Source organism: Macaca fascicularis, chromosome 10, assembly GCF_037993035.2.
Source record: "Macaca fascicularis isolate 582-1 chromosome 10, T2T-MFA8v1.1".
Classification (NCBI taxonomy): Eukaryota; Metazoa; Chordata; class Mammalia; order Primates; family Cercopithecidae; genus Macaca; species Macaca fascicularis.
Window position 1 is genome coordinate 89,281,821 of NC_088384.1, and position 21,018 is coordinate 89,302,838.

General features: G+C 47.4%; 1 protein-coding gene across 1 annotated transcript; it reads left to right on the forward strand.

Moving 5' to 3' along the window:
* The first annotated feature begins 2,361 nt into the window (after nucleotides 1–2,361).
* BPIFA1 (BPI fold containing family A member 1) lies at nucleotides 2,362–9,749 on the forward strand. The gene is made up of 9 exons (XM_015457930.3): nucleotides 2,362–2,416; nucleotides 4,102–4,300; nucleotides 4,471–4,627; nucleotides 6,192–6,299; nucleotides 6,631–6,783; nucleotides 7,881–7,965; nucleotides 8,552–8,615; nucleotides 9,003–9,078; nucleotides 9,568–9,749. Exons 2-8 carry the CDS (start codon nucleotides 4,117–4,119, stop codon nucleotides 9,041–9,043), a joined length of 792 nt encoding a protein of 263 aa, XP_015313416.2. The 5' UTR covers nucleotides 2,362–2,416; nucleotides 4,102–4,116; the 3' UTR covers nucleotides 9,044–9,078; nucleotides 9,568–9,749.
* Nucleotides 9,750–21,018: the final 11,269 nt, after the last annotated feature.

Genomic DNA, 21,018 nt, shown 5'->3' on the forward strand with positions numbered 1-21,018 from the left:
TATTTGAAATGGTAAAGTATAGATAAATCAGAAAGATGTGTGGACGCCCGAGTTTATGAACTGTGATTCATACCAGCTCCCCAGACATCATCTCCCCATAGCCCTGTGAGGCGGATTTTATTCTCCCCAAATTTTACAGGCGAGGAAACTGAATGAAGTTCAGGGGACTGGACTGACTTGCCCAGGGTCGTAGGATTTGAACCAGAGCCGTTTGAGCCCAAATTCACCCACTTTCGGATGCAGTACAGACACAGCCTCCCGATCTCAAACCAGAGGGTGTAAGCTTTCATTAACTGGCTGCACAAACTCTATTAATTCCTTGCCTTATCTGCCTCAGTTTTCCCACAAGGATAGTAGCAACCTGACCCGACCCACAAGAGTCATACGATGGGACCACTGTGAGGATGACTGCCGTGTACAAGATGTGGGCAGAGTCCAGCAAGTACCTTGAATGGATAATGAAGGTCAAAGCCATGGCCCCAAAGCCTTGGAGGCCCCACCCAGAATCTGGAGAGCAGTGGAGCAGGCCGGTAAAGCCCAGTGTGAGGGAGCAGTGTGGCCCACTGATTACCAGGGACTCAGAAAGACATGGAGGGTGGCGGGGTCAACTGACTCCAACACTCACTCGCTGTGTGTCCCCAGGAGGCAGTCACCCTTTCTGACCCTCAGCCTCCTCATCCAATGTATAAGAGACAACAATACCAACCACTCCTGAAGAAGATGAAGTTCAAATATGGAGAGCACCTGGCATGCAGTCAGCGCTTAATAAATGCATATTTCTTCCTTCTCTCTCCACTTTTGCTTATAAGATGTTAGGTTTTGCTGCACTCACTGGTCCAGGACCTTGGCCTTCCTGTGTCTTCATCTTTTCATCTGCTAAACAGACTCCAAGGGCCCAAGTGGTGGGGATAAATGCCTGATTACTCCACTTAGGGAAAGGTAGAAGAAAGGGTAGGATAGAGACCACCAGGCCTGGGAACCCAGAAAGTCTTTTCCAGGATATAAAAGAGACGTGGCCCAGCACTTTGGGAGGCCGAGGTGGGTCACCTGAGGTCAGGAGTTCGAGGCCAGCGTGACCAACATGGTGAAACCCCGTCTCTACTAAAAATACAAAAACTTTGTGGGGTGTGGTGGCACTTGCCTGTAGTCCCAGCTACTCAGGAGGCTGAGGCAGGAGAATCGCTTGAACCCGGGAGGTGGAGCTTGTCGTGAGCCGAGATCGCACCACTGCACTCAAGCCTGGTTGACAGAGCAAGACTCTGTCTCAAAATAAAATAAAACAGAATAAGAATTAAGTGAAAATTTAAAAAATAAAAAGGGAAGCATGAAAGCATAAAGTTCACAGGTGGGGAAATCAAAACGGCCAGCAAGTGTGGGGAGGCACCTTCGTCTCTTAGCACAGTGATACGGGGAAAGGACCAGAGTGTGGATCTCACCCCAGGCCAGCAGTGCATCTCTGGACAGCTCGCCTCACACTCAGCCTCAGTTTCCCCCTTGTAGAATAGGAGTACGGGGCTGTGAGGATTTTGTGAGATGCTGCATGTGAACACGGTGGCAGGCTGGGCATATAGCAGGAGCTCGGCCAGTGTCTGCTGTTGGCACTGTTTTTGTTGTTTTCATTCTCCAGTCAGTTGCATTCTAACTGTGCTGCATCCTCTCTGGGTCTTTGAGCACTTGTCCCCACTGGATCTCAGTTTCCTCCTCTATAAAAAAAGGAGCAGTAACCTCTCCCTCTCAGGGTTCTTGTGAGGACAGAGAGCTCCTGATGTGCAACAGGGGCTCTGAAAACAGGAGACCCACTGTGTTTCACCAACATGGTGAAACCCCGTCTCTACTAAAAAATACAAAATCTTTGTGGGGTGTGGTGGCACTTGCCTGTAGTCCCAGCTACTCAGGAGGCTGAGGCAGGAGAATCCCTGGAATGGAGACACACCCCAGATGTCGGATGCAGTGTCTCTTTTGACACTTTAGGAGAAAGAATCCTCCAACAATTGGAGCAAAACAATTAGAGCAGGAAAGGAAAGAGTCCAACAGATGAGACTGAGGTCCCTTCCTGGGCTCTGACTGGCTGGCTGCTCCTTTCAATGCTCGAAGCTACCTAGGGAGCGTGGGTCCCCAACCTTGGCCCCGCTCAGGAAACCATAAAGTCTTGAGTAACATCCCATCTCAGGTTTTTCTGTTTATCTTGTCGACCAAATAGTTTAACCGTCCCACCTGCTAATGTGATTAGCAATTATTTGCTTTGGAGAGCCCTGAAAGACGCCGCCAGATTGCAGAATTCTCAATTATCTAGAAACCCATCACCCAACACACGCTTCCTGGTCCCCATACTATAAAAGAGGCTGCCTCCTCGGCAGAAGTGAGTGGGGGAGACAGAGGAGACCAGGACAGCTGCTGAGACCTCTAAGAAGTCCAGGTAAGAGCTGTCCATTCTGCAGCCCCTCTGCTACCCTTGATGGCAGGGATCTCAGGCTCCTCACTGTGGGGCAGGCAGACCATACTCAAGATCACTCACTGGGGGCCATGCAAGAGAAACAGACCTGGCCAATGTCAGGGATGTGGGAATGGCCATTTGCTCTGCTGTCCTAAGAGACCAGTAATATTGATATAAAATGAGCACTATTAATGCCCTAAATCAAAACCCCTAAGGCAAAAGTTTTAACTTGAGGTTACCAATGTGGATACAGATGATCCAGAAAGCTCCTAAAATTCTTCTCCCAATTTTAAACATTTTGATGCATTTTTCTGAGACTAGGATCTTTAGCTTCCACTGGATTCATAAAGGGTCTGTTGCCCAAAGGAGATTCGGAGGCTGTGGTCAAAGTTACCTCCCTAAGAAGGGCACAACTGGCTCTTTGGACCAAAAGACCTTTCATTTCCAGCCTTCCACCACAAGAATGGAGCTTTAGCTGAGTCAGCCAATAGATGGAATTTTGCACAAAGCCGCCAGTTGTCTCCAAAGTGTGGGTACTAGTGCTGGCTCTGGACAACTTCGCTGGCTGCCAAATAGACCTGTGAGAGGTCTGCGAGCCAAACCTCAGGGGGTGCCCAGAATTCCTCCAGGGCAGCTTGAAGAAGAAGAGAAAGGTGTCAAAACGATAGAACGCATGTTTGTGTCTTGAGTGAGGGGAGGGTTGGGAGACCTGCCTTCAACCACAGCTCTACCATCAATTTATTCTATGACCTTGGGAAAGTCACTACCCCTCTTTAGTCCCCTGGTTCTTTGCATGCAATGAAGACTCTGATGGCCCCAGGAATTTCCCAACACAGGTCTGCATGAGATGGTGGCTGTGGCCATGCGATCCCTATATTGTGTGACTTTCAAGGGCATCCACCAACCGTCAGGCCAAAGGACTGAACGGGGATGATGCAAAACAGCTCAGTTCTTCAGCACTTGCATGTTTAACCCTTCTCACTTGCTTTGTCTGAAGAGCAGCAATGATTCAAGCCATTGAGGCAAGCCCGATTGGAGGATAAATCTGATGGTTACTTAATTTAACAGAGTGTTCACCTGGCTCTAGCTTCCAATCCTCTCTCCACTGTGTACTTGTGACCTTGGGGAAAGTTACCCACACTCAGGCCATGAGTACTTGGGTACATGAGTGGTACTTGGGTACATGAGTGGGTTTCAAGAGGTGATGGCAGTACATTTGAAACTCCCAACTGGAAACTCACTTGACCTCTGTGAGCCTTGGTTTCTCCTACTGGAAAATCAGACAATACAACTGTGGGCAAGATGGAGTGAGGTGAGGCTGGGATTCTTGGCAAGGAGGAAAAAAACCCTCTTCCTTGGAATGTGCTGGAGCCAGATACCAGTGGGGCTGTCTCCTTTTTAGGCCCCTGATCAGTGGCCCTCACCTGTGCAACGCAGGTAACAGGTGCCCATGTCTTAGGGTTGTGATGAAGATGAAATTGTGTAAAGCAGTCAGCCTGCTGCCTGGCAAGGAGAAATTGTTCAGCAGTGTTAGCTATTACTAGTGACCCCCTGGTGTTCTGGGGAGCAAACGAATGACAACCCCACCCCCTAGGCGGCAGGGGCAGGTGGTGCATAAATTCCTCTCTGATATCCATGCCCTGTTGGACTTGTCATTCTGTCCACAGATACTAAGAACAAAGATGTTTCAAACTGGGGTCCTCATTGTCTTCTACGGGCTGTTAGCCCAGACCATGGCCCAGTTTGGAGGCCTGCCTGTGCCCCTGGACCAGGCCCTGCCCTTGACTGTGAATCCAGCCCTGCCCTTGACTGTGAATCCAGCCCTGCCCTTGAGTCCCACAGGTCTTGCAGGAAGCTTGACAAATGGTGAGTCTGTGACAACTTCTTTCAGGGGTGTGTGTGTGTGTGTGTGTGTGACAGAGAGAGAGTGTGTCCAACCCTGCGAAGCGGGGAGGGACAGGGCTGGATGGGGGAGGGGGCCTGAGGATCTGGAATTGTCAGATCTGACCCCCAGAGACCCTTATGCCCATTTCCAGCCCTCGGCAATGGCCTGCTCTCTGGGGGCCTGTTGGGCATTCTGGAAAACCTTCCGCTCCTGGACATCCTGAAGCCTGGAGGAGGTACTTCTGGTGGCCTCCTTGGGGGACTGCTTGGGAAAGTGACATCAGTGATCCCCGGCCTGAACATCATTGAGTGAGTTGCCCTAAAATAGAGCTTTGATCTCCGCCAGGGAACCCCAGGTGAAGATCTGCCAGCCCCAGGCAGTGGCACTGAAGCAGTGAGGTGGCAGCCTGAAGGGGGAGCCAGGACTCAGTTCTGAGACCCATCTCCAGTCTGGCAAACCAGCAATGCCCTCAGTTCTAGGCATGTCCTGAGGCCCCAGCATCATCTGTAATCCTCACAACTACCCTCTGAGGTCGATTTAATAATCTTCAGTTTGCAAATAGGAAAACCAAGGCACAGAGGTGCTTGTGTTCCCGCTGCTAGAGTGATGCCAAGTGAGTAAGGCTCTCACTCTACTTTCCTAAGTCCAAAGCCAAGGCTCTTCCCACTACACTGTGGTCATTTTGTTCTCTCCACCTGTGAAATCCCTTAGAACACAGATGGCCTTTGATGTAAGCGAGAGTGATATCACCAAGATATCACCTTGATGATATCAATGTGATGAAGAACAGTGTGATGTCCATGGAAAGGTCTAATGTGGTGTTTCCCATGAGACAGCCAAGAGCTCGCAAAGCAAAAAGCAAGAATGGAAGATTAATGCCAGTGAGCTGGGAAAGCCTGGGTCCTGGATAGGACTGGATCAAAGCCATTTCCAAAATCCTACCCACCCAGGGTCTCGCTCCCTGACTTGGAGACAGACAGACTTCTTGACTTCGATTTTCAAATGTACTTGTTGGATGACCTGGGACAGGACACCCTGTCTCTCCGTGCTTGGTTTCTCCATCTGTAAAATGTAGATTATAGAACCCACAGAGGAAGTCTATTGGGAGGACTGGAAAAGGTGTAAATCACCTGGCACAGAGGCTGGCTCAGTGAATGGCTTCACCCATCAAATGGCCTCCCTGCTTGGTGGGTGAGGTCAGACGGCTGGCTTCTCCTGGAGACAACAGGGTATGATGATAGATGGATGGTTGGAAAGATAGGACAATGGGAGAAAGGCTTCCTTCCACCCTCTCTGCACTCTCCCTGACTTCCTGCTCCTCAATCCCCATGATAAACTTTGGTGATCAGCCACCTGACAGGGTGGGTGATTCTTACCCATAAGTGTTTGTGCAGGTTTACTTCCAGTTGCACCTGCGTCATTCATTCATCCACTGACCAATCCATCATCCAGTTATTCATCCTTCTACCTAATCACTTACTCTTCCATCCATCCACCCACGTATCCGCTATCCACCTTCTCGTCAATCCACAGTCAACTAATATGAAGTAGCCACTTTCTTTGTAAGGCTGTTAGCTGGCATACAGGATGCAAATATAATCCAGACACAGTTGCTCTCCTGAATACATCATAGACTGGAGATGAGGAAAGGGCACTGTGTGTGTGTGTCAGATCTGTTCCAGGGCAGAGGCTGGAAAAGACCTGATGTGTGACTCAGACTCATGTGGCTTAGACTGCAAGACTCCCCTCCCGTCTCCCTATCCTGGGTGGGAAGTTCTACCTCTGGGATGAGTACTGTTAGGTTAAAGATGGTTTCTAGATTTGGAGTTAGAAGATCTAATATTTCCCCCTCCAATATTACTCCCTGGACAGTATAAAGGTCACTGACCCCCAGCTGCTGGAACTTGGCCTTGTGCAGAGCCCTGATGGCCACCGTCTCTATGTCACCATCCCTCTCGGCATAAATCTCCAAGTGAATACGTGAGTGGGTCCCAAGAGGGGGTGAGAGGATGGCTCACCAAGGGAGACCCTGGTGACCATGGGTAACCATGGGTAACCATAACAGGGGCATTGGAGTCTAACAGACCTAAGCCTCCAATTCAGCTCATTTGCTGCTATGCTGAGCAGCCTTGGGTCACTTGGGAAACTCACTTGACCTCTTAAGCCTTTGTTTCTTCTGCTAGAAAATGAGATAAGTACAACTGTGGGCAAGATGGAAGGAGGTGAGGCTAGCATTCTTGGCAAGGAGAAAATAACCCTCTTCCTTGGAATATGGTGGAGCCAGATACCAGTGGGGCTGTCTCCTTTGCAGGCCCCTGGTTGGTGCAAGTCTGTTGAGGCTGGCTGTGAAGCTGAACATCACTGCAGAAATCTTAGCTGTGAGAGATAAGCAGGGGAGGATCCACCTGGTCCTTGGTGACTGCACCCATTCTCCTGGAAGCCTGCATATCTCTCTGCTTGATGGGTGAGGCCAGAGGAGCAGCTTCTCCTGCCCAGAGATGACATGGTGTGATGCTGGATGGATGGTTGGAAAGCTGGGACAATGACAGAATAGATGAGTGAGAGGCTGAAAGGGTGGGAAAATGGATGGGAAGGAGGGAGGGTGGAAAGATGGATGGATGGATGGATGGATGGATGGATGGATGGATGGATGGATGGAGGGATGGATGGATGGATGGATGGATGGATGGACTGACAGATGGTTAGTTGGTTGGGTGGATGGAGAGAAGGATGAACAGATAGATGGATGGATGGTTAGATAGATAGATAAATACATAGATAGATAGATAGATAGATAGATAGATAGATAGATAGATAGATAGATAGATAGATAGATAGATAAAGTAGTCGCTTATCCCTTCTTAAACCAAGATAACCAATTTTATGCTGGATCTAGCAACAAGAAATTGGAGTTTAAGCCCTGCATATTACATAGGAATGGGGACAGAGGACTTCCTATGTGAACTTGGGTAGTGCTTCTCCAATTTAGTTCTAAGTTTACTTATCTGCAGTATGGACCTGCATTGGAGTTATTGACAGAATCTACCAAGATAATAGGTGTGAAAGTGCTTTGTCCCAGTAAGGGGTAAAATAGACATGGATCCTAACTAGGTTACTTATTTCAGTTACCTGTCACATGGGGAGACTGTGTCATACCTATTATGCAAAAGTTGCCCATGTGGTTAACTTTTAATGAGCACATACATTGGGCTTCACATGTGTCATCTCATTGGATCCTCATGACAACTACATACTAAGTAGTATCAATTCATTTATGGACTCTGCAAAGCCTTATTGACACCTGCTTTTTCTGAGAACCATGTGTTTATCCTACACATACCTGTGTGTGCACTGCTGTACACAAATGTAACTCCCTTTCAATAGGACCCTTGCTGTTGGCCTGCACACGGGTGTAGACAGACAAAGCTCTGCTTTAGTGACTGAGTGTTGAGACTGTGGGGTTCACAGTGGGGTTCACTGTGGGGTTCACAGTGTCCCCCTCTGGAGCCTTCTCCACACCAACTCCAGGTCCCTGCATCACCCATGGCTTTTCTCTTTCAGACTTGGCCCCCTCCCCATTCAAGGTCTTCTGGACAACCTCACAGGGATCTTGAATAAAGTCCTGCCTGAGTTGGTTCAGGGCAAGGTAAGTGGGCAAGATGGGGATCCCCTGATCTAAACCAAGTTTTAGAACTTCTTGCACTGAAACAAAGCCCTGGGCTGAGTGGGTCCAAGTCCTTCAATTTGATAAGTAACTTCCATTCATCAATCTATTTGTCCATTGATCCATCTGTCCATATTTCTTCTTTACATCTTTCCAAATGCATTGATGAGTCTCTGCTCTAGGCCAGGCCCTGCCTGTCCACACTGAAGCTGAAAAGGATTGGCCCCTGTTCTGAGAAGTTGGAGAAGTTCCCTGCCCAGCTTTCTATGGCCACAGACAGTCTTCCAACCTATGCCTGGGTGTCTCCTATAACCAGAGCACTCCACTCTACTTAGAATCAGATGTGATGTCACAGAGTGAACATTGGGCTTGTGTGATTTGGGGTCCTTCACAACATCCCTCATGCCTCCAGTTTGTCCTCGTGCATGTGTGGTCATTGATCTGTGGGATTGCTTAGAATCACTTTCACACTGAAAAATGACAGGAAATTTCCCCAGAGAACCCCCGCTGGGGATTCTGCTGCTCCAGGGTGCCACTCTGCCTAACTCACCCCTCTGCCCCTGGCCAGGTGTGCCCTCTGGTCAATGAGGTTCTCAGTGGCTTGGACGTCACCCTGGTGCATGACATTGCCAGTAAGTACCTGCTTTCCAGCCCTCTGTCCCCCTCTGCAGGAGCAGCAACTTCCCCCAAGGAGTTTTTTTCCTGCACACCCTAGGATACTAGGTCCCTCTGGCCTCAACTCTCTCCATTTTGGGCTTTTTTTCCCCGGAATAATCCAGATGATTTTGAGATAGACACTGTGTCTCCTGCCTCAGCCCTGACACTGAGGACAGCTGGGCTGGTTGGTAGAAGGAGGCCTGGCTTCCTCCAAGCATGCTGAACACAGTCGGATCTCCAGAGGCCTCCATTCCCTGGCCCCCCACCTTTAGGAATGTGGACTCCTTCACGTTGAGATCATGACTGTGGTCTGCTTTTTTTTTTTATTGTTTGTTTGTTTGTTTATTTGTTTGTTTTTCTAGACATGTTGATCCACGGACTACAGTTTGTCATCAAGGTCTAAGCCTTCCAGGAAGGGGCCTGTCCTCTGCTGAGCTAGTAAGTGCCCCTCCCCACATCCCAGGATTTTGGGGGCTGGCTGTTCTTCTCCTGGTAGAAGGCAGCCGGCAGCTTGGGACAATGACATCCAAAGAAAGAGACAAACATCTACAGAGGTACACACAGGGATGCACAGAGAAATCCACAGAAAAGCTGACAGAGGTGGAAGGATGCAGGCAGCACAGCTACCAGGAGAAACACACACACAAATGCCCAGACACATGGCCACTGATACAGACGCACACACTCTCACACCAGCATACTCACACACGCCCACATCGGTGGACTCACCAAACACAAGCACACATCGATACACAGACACACACTCACTCAAACACATGCGCACGGAGCCCTGACCCCAAGCCTGATGCCTTCCCCAGGGTCTTGGCCTCCTCCTGTCCCTTTGAGGCATGAGTTTGATGATGAGTCAATACCAGTAACACTCACTGACCTTGAGTCTCCATCCTGATTCGGGTCTTCCCCCAACAGAACTACTTCTTGCTGCTCAATCCATTCCCTCTGGCCCAGCTTCCCAGTGCTCACAGATGACTGACCCATGTGCTGGAAGATGACACAGTCGCCTTCTCTCCGAGGAACCTGCTCCCTCTCTTTTCCCACCAGGTGTGTGTAACATCCCACGTGCCTCACCTAATAAAATGGCTTCTTCTGCATCAGGGACCTTGTCATCCTTCACCATCACTTGAGGGCTCCTGGGTTGGAAACAGCCCTGGCCTGGGTGATTGGGGCCATGGCACAGAGTTTGGCACCTACTTTGTAGATCTGAATAGTCTTGAGCAGGTCAGGGAGGTGTTCAAGTGTGTGTAGATTTCAGAAGGCTTTCCCAGGCATCCTTAGAGAGGGGGGATAAGGCGTTCAGGGTAGATATAATACTCCAGGTACGGTTAATGACACACAAGCTTGCCACACCAGGAATGAAAATGGCAGATTTGTATTAGGGAAATGCAAATTAAAACGACAATGAAGGCCAGGTGTGGTGACTCACATCTGTAATCCCAACATTGTGGGAGGCCAAGACAGGCGGATCACTTAAGGGCAGACGTTCAAGACCAGCCTGACTGATGTGGCAAAACCCTATCTCTACTAAAAATACAAAAATTAGCCAGGGGTCATGGCGTGTGCCTGTGGTCCCAGCTACTCGAGAGGCTGAGGTGGGAGAACTGCTTGAGCCCAGAAGGTGGAGGTTGCAGTGAGCCAAGATCATGCCACTGCACTCTAGCCTGGGTGACAAAGTGAGACCCCGTCAAAAAAAATTAAATTTAATTTTTAAAAACACACAATAAGATGCCATCTCAACCAGTCAGAACAGCTATTATTAAAAGGTCAAAAAATAGCAGATGACAACGAGGTTGCAAAGAAAAGGAATGCTTATACTGCAGGTAAGAATGTAAACTAACTCAGCCACTGTGGAAAGCAGTCAGGAGATTTTTTAAAGAACTTAAAATGGACCTACCATTCGACCTGGCAATCCCATTACTGGGCATATACCCAAAGGAATATAAATCCTTCTACCAAAAAGATACACACACATTCATTACAGCACTATTCACAATAGCAAAGATATAGAATTAACCTAGATGCCCATCAATGGTGGACTGGATAAAGAAAATATGGTACATATATACCATGGAATACTACACAGCTATTAAAAAATGAGATCATACATGGTGAAACCCGATCTCTACTAAAACTACAAAAATAAGCTGGGCATGGTGGTGCGCACCTGTAATCCCAGCTACTCAGGAGGCTGAGGCAGGAGAATAGCTTAAACCAGGGAGGTGGAGATTGCAGTGAGCCAAGATCACGCTACTGCACTCCAGCCTGGACGACAGAGCGAGACTTCATCTCCAAAAAAAAGAGAGATCATAGCCTTTGCAACAAAATGAATGCAGGTGGAGGCCATTATCCTAAGAGAATCAATGCAGGAACAGAAAACCAAGCATCTCGTGTTCTCACTTACAAGTGGGAGCTAAACATTGAGTACACATGGACACAAAGAAGGAAATAATACACACCAGACCTATCTGAGGGTAGAAGGCGGAAGGAGAGTGAGGATTGAAAAACTACCTATGGGTACTATGGTGATTACCTGGATGACACAATTATCTATACAACAAACCCCCACAACACACAGTTTACCTGGGTAAAACATGTAACCCTTGAATGTAAAATAAAAGTTGGAAAGAAAAGAAAATGCAAATTTGAAAGATGTTCAGAAGGTGGATCTGGAAGGATGTGGGCGAGGGCGTGGGTGAGGTGTGTGTCCAGGTGTCAGGCTGAGGAGCTGTGGGTACCTGGGGATCTGGGAGGATGAACTAATTCCAGCAGACAAAGTATGCCCTTGGCTGCGGCTACTCTGTGTGGAAATGCCTGGGACACCCTGAGGATCCAGCCAGGAAGCCGACAGTACACAAGTCACCTACCGCCCATTTTTTGCTTCCTTGCATGCAGTCATACTGACCTCTTGTCAATTCTGTAAGTGAGAGGAGGACGAAATGAAAAGGACAAACTGGTGCAAAGTGTTCACTGCTGAGGGTTTGAGAAGGACAAACATAGAGAAAGGGTCACTGGAATTGTAAGTAAGCAGCAGCTTCTTGATATCCTGGGTGGGAGTCATATTGTTGGAGGAAGAAGCCTGAATTTAAGGAACTGAGAAGAGGAGGGGAGGTAAGAAAGTTGAGTCTGTGCATGCAGATAAGATTTATGAGGCCAGGCACAGTGGTTCATGCCTGTAATCCCAGCACTTTGGGAAGCCGAAGCGGGTGAATCGTTTGTGTTCAGGAGTTTGAGATCAGCCTGGGCAACATAGGGAGATTCCATCTCTACAAAAAAAAAAAAAAAAGACAGAGAGAGAGAGAAAGAAAAAAAGAAAAATTAGCCAGGCATGGTGACATGTGACTGTAGTCCCAGCTACTTGAGGGACTGTGGCAGGAGGATCGCTTGAGACCTGGAGGTCAAGGGTGCAGTGAGCCATGTTCACGCCACTGCACTCCAGCCTGGGTGACAAAGCAAGACCCTGTCTCAAAAAAAAGAAAAAGAAAGAAAGAAAAGATTTATGAAATACTGGCTGTGAGAAGGAAAAAGAATGGGGCTACCCAGACTGAAGAACACTGACCCCCTCAAATAAAAAGTACATACGCTCTCAATGTTGAGGTCTTTAGGGACTAGTCCAACTCTTTCATTACACAGATGAGATACTGAGGCCTTGGGGTTGTGTGAATGACTTGCCCAAAGCCACAGGGAGACAGAAAGGCCAATCAAAGACTGGAAACATCCCAGACTTTACAGAAAACCATGTCACTTGCTCTTTGGAGACCTTGTTGACCTTGTGAGAATGAGAAGATTCAAGTTCATGTTTTTCAAATCTTTCTGATTCTAAGAGTAATAAACGAGGGACCTACCCATTCCCCAACCCCTGTCAAACATCAATCATCAAGTCCAGACCTGCCACTATCTCCACTTACTGTTGCCTCCAATCAACATGGCATCCTAGAAGGACAGTGTCATAGCTCAGACTTCGAGATTTGTTGTGTGACACCATCATGTGTCTTCAGGGAGAATTTAAGACAGGAAGCATATTCCACACCACAAAAGTTCTCTGAGCTCAGGTGAGTAATTAAATCCCAGCAAGCAGCTGAATGAGCACTGGGAATGTCCACCTAGGCACTGACCGGAAGTGCAGAAGGACCTTTCAGATAGGAAGCCAGCAACTGCGGCTTCCTGATTGTGCTAGAGAGGCTCCAGGAATCAGCTGCCTTCAGGTCCTATCTGGGCAGGCACTGGGTCAGCACTGAGAGTCCCCTGTGTCTGAGGTCCCAAGAACCAGGGTGGATGGAGCATGGGGACACACATCTAGAACCATCAGCGCTGGGCCTGCTGCCCTCTGGCCGTTGTGCTGAACCATGTTCCTGCCTCACACCCTTCCCCTGGCCATCTCTGGATATGATTTTCCCCCTGCCCCCCTGGACTTCTTCCTATAGTCCACAGAAGAGTCCTCCCCTCTCTGACAAGTTCAATCTCTAACTAGCTAATCTAGAACTCCCCAGGATACAAGACCTCCTGCCAGGTCAAAACACAGTTATGCCCTTTAAAGAGTGAAAACACTTTCACATTTAAAAAACTCTCTGGGATTATGTCAGTGAAAGTGGCAAAGGAAAGGTCTCTGAAAATTTTTTTCTACATAAAAGCAATGAGAAAACTGACAGAAAAGGTCTTAACTAACATTTTCAGAGCTCTGGAAATTAACCAAAGCTTGTAGCAATCTGGGGAGAGTTTATTCAATACAAATTATGGAATCTCAGCAAGAACAGAGAGCTTTGTGGCATTTTAATTTCTCCCATCTCCCCATGCTCCAGCCCCATAGCCAACTTGAAAACGAAAAGCCCACAGTGAAAGCCAGCAGCCCAGTAGCCACTGGAGAGGTGAGGAGGGAGTTAGAGCAACTTATTCACAGAGAATTGTCATTGTTTGACCGGCCCCTTGGTTTCCCAGGAAGACTCATTCTCATGGTTGTCATTACTTGACCTGACACAGAGTTTTCCCCTGGTCTGAACAGCCTTTTCCCCAAATACATTTGTCAAAAAATAATCAGAGGCCACAACATCACAGCTGCCTGGGGGGATGTAATATTTGGAGCAAACAAAAAACTAACCAAAAAGCTGGGGAATAAGGTATCTATATGAGCTTTGAAAATCTCCAACATACTCCTAGGACTCTAGGAGGCCATGTGCTTACAGGGAGCTGTGTTTATGTAAGGAGTAAAGATTAAGGCAGAATTGTGTTAAATAAAAATTAGAAAAGGCCACTGTTTTGCACTGAGCTCCTGCACTAGGTCCAACAGACCAGACCAAACCAGAATGGAGCCACTCAGGCATGAGATCACGTCATCAAACTAAACTTTAAAAACAGGCCAGTTTTCCAACCAAGCAGAAGGGGCCCAGTCTACCTGAGCCAGAGGGTAAGGAAGTTCCCTCTTCCTTAACGCTACAAGGAAAGTAACTTTGATATGATCAATCTGCTTTTTGTTCCCTGCTTCCGCTTCTTTTATACCTATAAAGCCCATCTCTGCTCAGCTCACAGGAGCTCACAGGAGCCTTTCCAAATCTTTAGATGGGATGCTTCCCAGTTTGCTAATCTATAAGAAAAGCCCATTAGAACATATTCCTATGTTTAAGGTAAGCTTTGTGAACAGGGTATTCAGTACCTGTGGATCTGAACCCACACGGAGGGTCACACTCTTACTGGTGCCCCCATCAGATTGGCAACATGTCACATGTGGACTATTCATGCCTGGAGGGAAAGCTCCAAATACACAGGTGGCAGGTCCACAGTGCTTCAAATCCGCACCTACTGCTGCCACTGCTAATCTTCACCAGTGTGTTGTCAATCTAGGCACTACTGGGCACTCTAATGAAACAAAAAGGGGAAAGATTTGCTTCCCCATCCTCTACCTTCTTCTCATACTTTGTGGCTGGAGGTGTTTCTATTACCTGCAGTGCTGGCTGTCCAGGTATTGCACCCCAGGCTGTGTGTCCATATCCTGAGACTACCTCTGTGGACACCCATTGCTCTTCCTGCTTGACCCAGAACTTTCAGCCTCAATTGTCCAGTCCAGGAAGGGAGATCATGTACTGCAGAAATTTAACAGGTCTGATAATGTTGCCCACCTGAGTGGAAGGATCAGATGTCCCTGGAGCCACTAATGGGACCCTAACATCCTGGTACTCCTTGGTCTCATCCACTATCCCTGTGGCGTCCCATAAAAGAGAGGTGCATCACCACCAGATTAGAGTTAGGGGGCCCCATCTGGGGTATTATGACACCCTGAACCACAAACTACCCCAGAGACATGCACTCCATAGGGAAAAGGAAAAAAGGAATGGTTGAGAACACTGAGATTGGAATTTCACAGGCACAGCCTAATCAAGCATTGCCCAGTCCATGTCCACCTCAAGCCCCAAGAAGCTCAGTGTTTCCCAGCATGTGCTGCAGGATTTACTGTGCACACTGCCCTAATCAGGCAGGGGTACCAGCCCATTAGCAGACCACCTTAATGTCCTTTCGTCAGTTGCTACTTGAGTCAGCCACTCCATCATTCATTGGCTCCATTGGCCTGCAGGAGATAGGGTGCACATAAAGTTCATCATATGTCATGAGTTCGAGCCCATTGTTGTGTTGCTTGGGCAGTAAAATATATTCTTTGGTCAGAGCAAAGTCCCACAGGGCATCCAAAAACATAACATAGTTCTTTTCAAGAGCATCCATGGTAGTTTCAGAGTTCACATGTTGGTCTAGAATGGTAATACCACAGCCTGAGTAGATGTCAATGGCAATGAGGATATGAGTGCCCATGACAGGAGGCCAGAGGCCTGTTGTGGCCAATCTGCCACACCAGGGCAGTTTCTAGCCCTCAGTTAATGTATCCCAATTCCTCTCTTAGAACCATTTGTGCCCCTTGGCAAGAATCACAAGATTATACTGTGTCCCTAGTCTTGGCATCTTCCAGGATGCTCGTTCTTGCATCTGAGGCGGATGTCTGAGTCCATTTTGTGTTGCTATAAGGAAATACCTGAGGCTGGGTAGTTTCTAAAGGAAAGAGGTTTATCCAGCTCACAGTTCTGCAGGCTGTACAAGAAGCACGGTGCCAGGATCTGCTCAGCTTCTGGAGAGGTCTTTTGTGTGGTGCCACAACTTGGCAGAGAAGGCAAAGGGGAAGCAGGCACGTACTGAGAAGGGCCAAACCCGAGGGGTGTCCTGACTTTGTAACAACCCTCTCCTGTGGGTGCTAATACATCCTCCCAGAACCAATCCAGTCTTGTGAGAGCAAGAACTCCATCACTACCAGGAGAATGACACTAAGTCATTAGTGAGAGATCCACCCCCATGACCCAAACACCTCCCACTGGGCCCTACCTCCCAACACCATCACTCTGGTGATCAAACAAACGATATCCGAACCATAGCATGGACTTTCAGTGGTAAATTGTTGCTGGCTGTTGGGCACAAGCTTAATTGGCACAAGACTTCCATCCATATTCCATTTCCAAAGGTCCTTTGCTATGAGCATCCACTGGAGTGACAAACGTTTGTCCCTTCCAGGCAGCAAGCTGCTGTCACTGTTTTTGTTCCCACACAGGGGATCCTGTGATGGTTCATTCACTCAGTTACCATTCTCCTGACAAGATGGCTAGGCTGTTGGCAACAGCCCTTGAGTCAGTGAAAATGTAACAAGATATGGGGGCAGGCATGGCCTCCACAGCTGTCATCACTGCACATAACTCAGCTCATTAGGCAGAATGTCCAGTTCCAATCCCAGCCAAAAAATGGCCATCTGCTGGCTGGGGGGCAGCTGCAGTCCGGTGGATCCCGTTTGCCTTTAGTTTTGCAGAGCCATCAGTAAACCAGGTCATACTGTCAGTAGGCACATCTTTGAATCCTGGGTCCCAGTTAGCCACAGGAAGTTTCAGAGCATCCCCCTGTGGGTTGCTTGGTGCTTCTGGGAAGCTGGCTATTTGTTCATGGAGTCTACTGGTCCTAGTTGACTTGGATGTACCATTCCCAGTTAATGACTGAACTCTGTTGAGCTTGTCTGGTTTTATTTGTGGGATTTGTAAGCACCCAAGTACAGGTCACAGCATCACAGGTGGCACTCCTGCCATAAAATGCTCACTCTCCTCTAGTGAGTGCCCAATAGCAAGCAAGCAGTTGCCCTTCAAAAGGGGTGTATCTGATGGCCACCACAGGCAAGTCATGTGTCCAATAGCTGAGAGGCTGGAGCACCCCAGTGGCAGTTTCCCGTTGCCACAGATTCCAATCAGCATGCTTGGCGGTCACGGACGCAGGCAGTCTCATTGAGCTAGCACGCTCCAAAGGTCCCAAAGGCAGTACCTGAGCCATGGCTTGTTGCACTGCTTCCAAGTCCTGCTGCCACAAGGGGCCCCATTCAAAATTGGTGGTTTTGTGGGTCACCTTGACTAAGAAGGCCAAAAGCATATGCCAGATAGGGCATATGCTGTCTCCTGTACACAAATAGGCCTATCAGCTATTGGGCCTCCTACTTATTAGTGGGTGTCACCAGGGCCAACAATTGTACTGGGGATGCTTTTTTGGCTTCCTATACAAGCGACCCCTGGGAAATACATCTATTATGCTGAGTCCTGGACTGTATCTGGATTTATAGTCCAGCCAACACCAACTATTGTATCAAAGGTCTGTTTTTCAGTAAGCCCTACTATCAGGATGCCATTTATGCAATGGGTGACTACATCTTCTATGAGGTCTTGGGCTTCTTGAGCGTCAAGCACCACCCACTGGTGGCATATCTCAGGGGAACTGAGGTATCTCTGCGGAAGAATAGTGAAGGTATTATGCAGAATAGTGAAGGTATATGCAGAACGCAAATTGATCACAAGGGGATTGAGTAAAAGCACTAACCCAGTTAATAACAGCATGCTAATCTCCAGTAAGGGTTCCCACTCTCTCAGTGACAGTGATGACATCTGACACCTCATGGGCCCAGGGCAAACCCCAACATTCAGCCTGCATTCTGCCTACCATCAGCCACCATACCCTGGAGGCTTTTCGATCAGCCAGACTGAGCTGTTACATTGACAAGGCAGTTTGTAACATTCCTACATGAGCACATCCCAAATTCAGAGTAGTATCCTGTTCTCCACTTGGTATGCAGTACTGTGTTTGTGGAATAACCTACTGAGGGTTGGGTAATTTAGGTGGCAGGTAGGAGTGGACACACCTCACTGCTATGGTTCAAATTCTCAGCTGTGAGGGGGAACACCCTCTCAGACAGCGGTGATGTTCTGTGCTACAAGCAGCCAAAATATCAATGCCTGTAATGCACTCAGCACAAGGAACTGTGGTCACCAGCACTCAAAATGGCTCAAAGAGCCTCACTCACAAGCACATAAGTACCACAAGCAGATAAGCACCATGGATCACCATGTTAACCCTCAAACCATCCAATGACATCAGTTTAATTTTTCCCCTAAGGAAATCCAGAAATATTGTCACATGGGCACCAGTATCCAGGAGCCCCGGAAAAGTCTGAATCTCTTTCTTTTCCCATTTATCTTGACAGGGGTATAAGATCACTGGTCTCCAGTGGGAAGCCAGGGGCCTTGGCCCCATTCCTAACTGTGCCATTCAGCCTGAAACATTTGAGTCTGCAATATTCCTTTATCAAACAAACGTACCATCCAGGCTGTATGAGACTTTCTGGCTTTTGTCCACATTTTCTCTTTTATTGTCTGATGTCCCCTTCAGAGAATGACCTCCTTTCAATAGTCTAGTTTTCAGCAATGCCTTCTGTCGTTCAGCACTTTTTGGAAACAGGCCTTACTTCAGGCCTGCAAGCAACCTGGACCAGGCAGGATTCCCTGCACAGGGCTCCCCATTCCCCCCAGACATCATCTGTTGTCTGGGACACCATGAGAGTTGACACTATGTTCCATTTATCCCTGTGCAGCCAGCACCTCAGTCAGTTTATAACCCCTCAGAGGAGCTGGTACCACCCCTGGGCAATGGGTCTGACAAGCCCTGCCTTTCCATCATGGTCTATTTCTTTGGCAACCCTGCACACTGTCAAACTGTGAAGCTGAACATCCTGCACCAGTGACCAGTCCCAGGGGAGAGGAATGCCGTGCACGGGTTACCAACCCCAGGAGAGGGCTCCAAGCACTTCTGCCCATTTCATCTTGTTCTGGGAGTCACCAAGGAAAACAAAACACTTCACTTATGTAGAGAAGGAACAAAGCAAAATCAGCTTCAATCATATGCATGTGTCCTCCAGGCCAGCAGATCCCCCCAACAGCCAGTGCAAGGCATTTGGCTATGGACACCCCTCCCGTGCCACGGATGGACTCTGACCCCTCTCCTGCGGAGCTGGAAATACCAAAAGCTGGGGGCATATCTGAGGGCCATTGACATATACACTTAAGCAGAACAAACGGGCACACACTGAGCCTAAAACAGGGAAATAGATTCCCATGCAGGGCCTGGAACAGGCCGCACGAGCCCTTTATCTCTTGGTAAGGAAGTGTTCCAAGCCCAAGACACATTCTTTTTTTTTCTTTGTGATTTTTTTTTATTATACTTTATGTTTTAGGGTACATGTGCACAACGTGCAGGTTTGTTACATATGTATACATGTGCCATGTTGGTGTGCTGCACCCATCAACTCGTCATTTACATTAGGTATATCTCCTAATGCTATCCCTCCCCCACCCACCCCACAACAGGCCCCGGTGTGTGATGTTCCCCACCCTGTGTCCAAGTGATCTCATTGTTCAGTTCCCACCTATGAGTGAGAACATGCGGTGTTTGGTTTTCTGTTCTTGCAATAGTTTGCTGAGAATGATGGTTTCCAGCTGCATCCATGTCCCTACTAAGGACATGAACTCATCCTTTTTTATGGCTGTGTAGTATTCCATGGTGTATATGTGCCACATTTTCTTAATCCAGTCTGTCATTGATGGACATTTGGGTTGGTTCCAAGTCTTTGCTACTGTGAATAGTGCTGCAATAAACATACGTGTGCATGTGCCAAGACCCATTCTTATATGGCTGAGTGGGGGTCGAAAGGCTGCATGCCTGAGACTGGCTTTCCCAACACAATCATTAGCTGACCACTAAGCTAACTAAGCAGACACTGCAGTAGCCACCCATGACAAAGAATACAGACTTTACAGAATTAGTTCAGAAAAATCAAGAAACAAACTACTACAAGAACAAGTAACAGCCAAAAACTCTGGAGAGGAGGGAGAATCCAATTTCTGAAACTGCCATGTTATATTATTTTAAACACCAGTGTTCAACAACAAAAAAAAATGAGATATGAAAAGAAACAAGGAAGTATGACTTCCCAAGAATTATGACACCCAAAGATATCTCTGAAGAATCTCAGATGTTGAACTTACTAGAAAAAGACTTTAAATCAGCAATTTAAAATATGTTCAAAGAACATATGTTTAAGAAACCATGCCTCAGAACTAAAGGAAAATATCAGAATGATGTCTCACAAATAGAGAATATCAGTAAAATTACAGAAATTGTTTTAAAGAACCAAATAAAAAAACTGAAGTTTAGAAGCATAATGACAAATAAAAAATTCAATAGAGGGGCTAACCAGCAGATTTTAGCAGGCTGAATAAACAGTCAGAAAACTTGTTTTAATTTTTTATTTTAATTTTTGTGGGTACATAGTAGGTACTATATATCTACATATAGTATATATAGTATATACATATGTATACTATATACTCACACATATATATATTTATGTGTATATATATGGTACATGAAATGGTTTTTCTTTTTTTTTTTTTTTTATATGGAGTCTCTCTCTGTCACCCAGGTTGGAGTGCAGTGGTCCAATCTCAGTTCACTGCAACCTCCAAGTCCCAGGTTCAAGCAAGTCTCCTGCTTCAGCCTCCTTAGTAGCTGGGACTACAGGTATGTGCCACCACACCTGACTAATTTTTTGCATTTTTAGTAGAAACAAAGTTTCACCATGTTGGCCAGGCTGGTCTCAAACAGCTGACCTCAGGTGATCCACGCACCTCAGCCTCCCAAAGTACTGGGATTACAGGCATGAGCTACCAAGCCCAGCCATGGAATGTTTTAATACAGGCATGCAATGCTTAGTAACCACATCATGTAAAATGGAGTATCCATCCCCTCAAGGATTTATCCTTTGTGTTACAAACAATCTAATTATACTCTTTTAGTTATTTTTAAATGTACAATTAAATTATTATTGACTATAGTCAACCTGTTGTGCTATCAAATGCTGGGTCTTATTCGTTCTTTCTTTCTTTTTTTTTTTTTTTTTTTTTTTTTTTTGAGACGGAGTCTTTGCTCTGTCACCCAGGCTGGAGTGCAGTGGCGCGATCTTGGCTCACTGCAAGC